Here is a 2,690-nt window from a genome sequence, read left to right as displayed (position 1 = left end):
GGGTTTCCTAAGTAGTGTAATGGTCTGAATCCCGGTTGTGAACTGGAGACAGGTCCATCATAGAGATTTTAAAGGTGTATATAGGAGAGTTAGGCTCTTTTGATTGGGTTGGACATTAAAATTGAGATGATTTCAACTACTTTTCGATTTTACGGTTGAAGATTTTGGTGAGCAGTAATAACTCCTTCGTGTTTTGATTGGTTTCCGTATTGTTTTCATGGTGTCTGATGAGAGACTGCTAAGGATGTGGTCTAGATGGAATGCATTTTTACGTTTGTGTTTGTTTTCTTTCTGCAGTGGTTGGAGGATGATCGTCCGCCCGCAATAGTTCAGTCGGTACATAGTCAGTCATTTACATCCTTAACTGCTGCTTTGGTTGTCGGTAGCGACAGTAATGGTGGTCACGTGCACGCGATAATCGTTGTCGACGGTCACCCTCTTTACCACTTCGATCCGATCGATCATCGAGAAGGAGAGTTTGCCTCCGTAACAATATGTCTCCGTTAAAGACTGCATCTGCCTGAAGTTCCCTCCTCAAAATTACTTTCCTTGTCGTTATATATTTTACCAAGTTTTGGATATTAAATCTTCGAAAATCGATGCCATACACTTGGAGGGTGCAAAAGAAACTGACCAACTCTGCATACACTTGTGGTCAGTTCCGTAACAAAACTATCAACAAATAGAGGCAATAATAAAATGCCGGCCGCGCATAATGAACAATAAATGAAAGGCACTTATAATTCGACATAAAGTGTGACTCTCAGACAAGAAACAATATTTTTCTATATTATAAAAATATTAAGATGTAAAAGCATGAACGTGTAGTATGTAATTTCAGCAGTTGTAGTTGTTGAAAGTAGTCTCTAACAAGCGACTGATATTTTACAAATAAAGCCACTCCTTTAAGTCACACACACATACATATTCTTTTTCCCATCTATTACTTCCTCAATCTTCCGCCCAGCCTTCCTACTTCAACTCATGTCCCATTACCATCTCTAAATTCTTAAAACTTTAGTCAGGCTTAAAGTTTATAACTAACTCCCTGAATCTGTCAAATAATGTTTTAATAACGAAACTATCAACCACAACAAAAGCGAGACAAAATATTTAATTACGAAAAAGGAAAAAAAAGAAGTTGTTTTTAGAAAACAACCCAAAACAAGAGCCTGTTGCTGCTTTACCGCAGTATTTCTCCTCTCTCATGGCCCAAAACGACGAATACGAACAAATGTGTGATCGAACTAAAATGGTATGTTAGCTTTTATTTTTGCTCACTTTCAGTTTTACAACCGTTTGTTATAATGTGTAATTACAAAAATTGGTAATTGAAAACTTTTTCGTGATCAAAAAGACTTTTTTTAATTATTATTGCTTAACTGTAAATAAGCTGGTTAGGTTTTAACTTCTGAATTTAACATGATATATAATTAAAGACTGTCTTAAATGCATTTTTTTTCTCGAAACCATAATAGTTTCATTTTCGATTATATATTATTAGCATACACTTGCGGGTGTACTCTAAGTATATTACAACATGCACGAATTATTTTACAGGATTTATTTAACGTGTTTGTGTGTAGTATGTATGTATACATATTCACACGTGTGTGCGTAAATGTTATTGATAAAGTTATTATGAATGGTGAATTACATTACGTAACACAACGCAAATATGCAAAAGTAATTGCACTATAGGTGAAGGGTTAAGAAGTTCCCTCCAAACTATGAAGTCCCAGTTCCGCTCTCACGTCATGGCATCATGGACTTGTGAATGAAATTGGAAAAAACAGAAACTGTATGGAAGCCAGACGGATAGATTGTACATGTAATTCTAAAAAGTACACCTTTATCGCACACATACGCTGATTCTGTCTGAAAATTATATTAAGGACACAGGCGTCTGTTGATCGAAAAACTGGAGTACACCATTTGTAAGAAATTACAAGACAACACACGTACTTATAGGCACGTGTATGCTTGCTGTGGAGAAGTTCACTTCCCAACCATGTAGTTTTGTGTTCAGTCACTTGGACAAGTGTTTTCTACTTTAGCTCCGGGTCGATCAAAATCTTAGTGTGGTAGATGGAAAGTGAAAAAAGCCCGTGGTATATATAGCAATATCCCTGTCCCCCCGCCCCGTATATATATATCATACAGATTTACTGAAAACAAAAGACGAAGACAGGTGTAAGAACAAGCAGGTGTATTAGTTTAACGCTTGGGAAGACTGGAAAAGTCTTTTACGTTTTGAGCCTACGCTCTTCGACAAAGGATTAAGAGGAAAAAGGAGAGAGAATGAAAAGAACCAGAGAGGGAGAAAAAATTTAGGGATTAACGGTTCAACATGATGAAAGAACGAAAAGCAGGCTGATTGAAATATATCTATATATAGTTCAAATTTACAAAACAAAAAAAAAAAAAGTAAAACGAAGACAGGTGTAGGAACAGCAAGCAGGTGTATTAGTTTAACGCTCTGGGAAAATGGGAAAAGTCTTTTACGTTTCAAGCCTACGCTCTTTGACAGAAAGGAATAGGAGGAAAAAAACGGAGAGAGAAAAACTGTGGAGTTCAGTGGTCAATCATGGTGGGATATACATTATTTACATTTGTGTTTGTTGTTAAAACAACGTTTCGGCTGATATACCCTCCAGCCTTCATCAGGTGTCTTGGAGAAATTTCGAACC

The 2,690-nt window shown here is 36.6% G+C and overlaps 1 protein-coding gene across 2 annotated transcripts in view; it reads left to right on the top strand.

Annotated features, from left to right (window-relative positions):
* LOC106879279 (shiftless antiviral inhibitor of ribosomal frameshifting protein homolog) overlaps positions 1–2,690 on the top strand; it is a 79,560-nt gene continuing 76,870 nt past the window's right edge. Inside the window, exon 1 of one of the 2 annotated variants that reach the window (XM_052968608.2) lies at positions 1–1,255. In XM_052968608.2, the coding sequence (XP_052824568.1) occupies positions 1,208–1,255 (48 nt within the window). In that variant the 5' untranslated portion in view covers positions 1–1,207. The remainder of the gene's footprint in view (positions 1,256–2,690) is intronic. The other variant, XM_089354724.1, reaches the window with a different exon arrangement.

This window comes from Octopus bimaculoides, chromosome 1, assembly GCF_046866305.1.
Source record: "Octopus bimaculoides isolate indiv1 chromosome 1, ASM4686630v1, whole genome shotgun sequence".
Lineage (NCBI taxonomy): Eukaryota > Metazoa > Mollusca > Cephalopoda > Octopoda > Octopodidae > Octopus > Octopus bimaculoides.
Note: the sequence above shows the minus strand (reverse complement) of the source record. Positions and strands in the feature narration are given on the sequence as shown.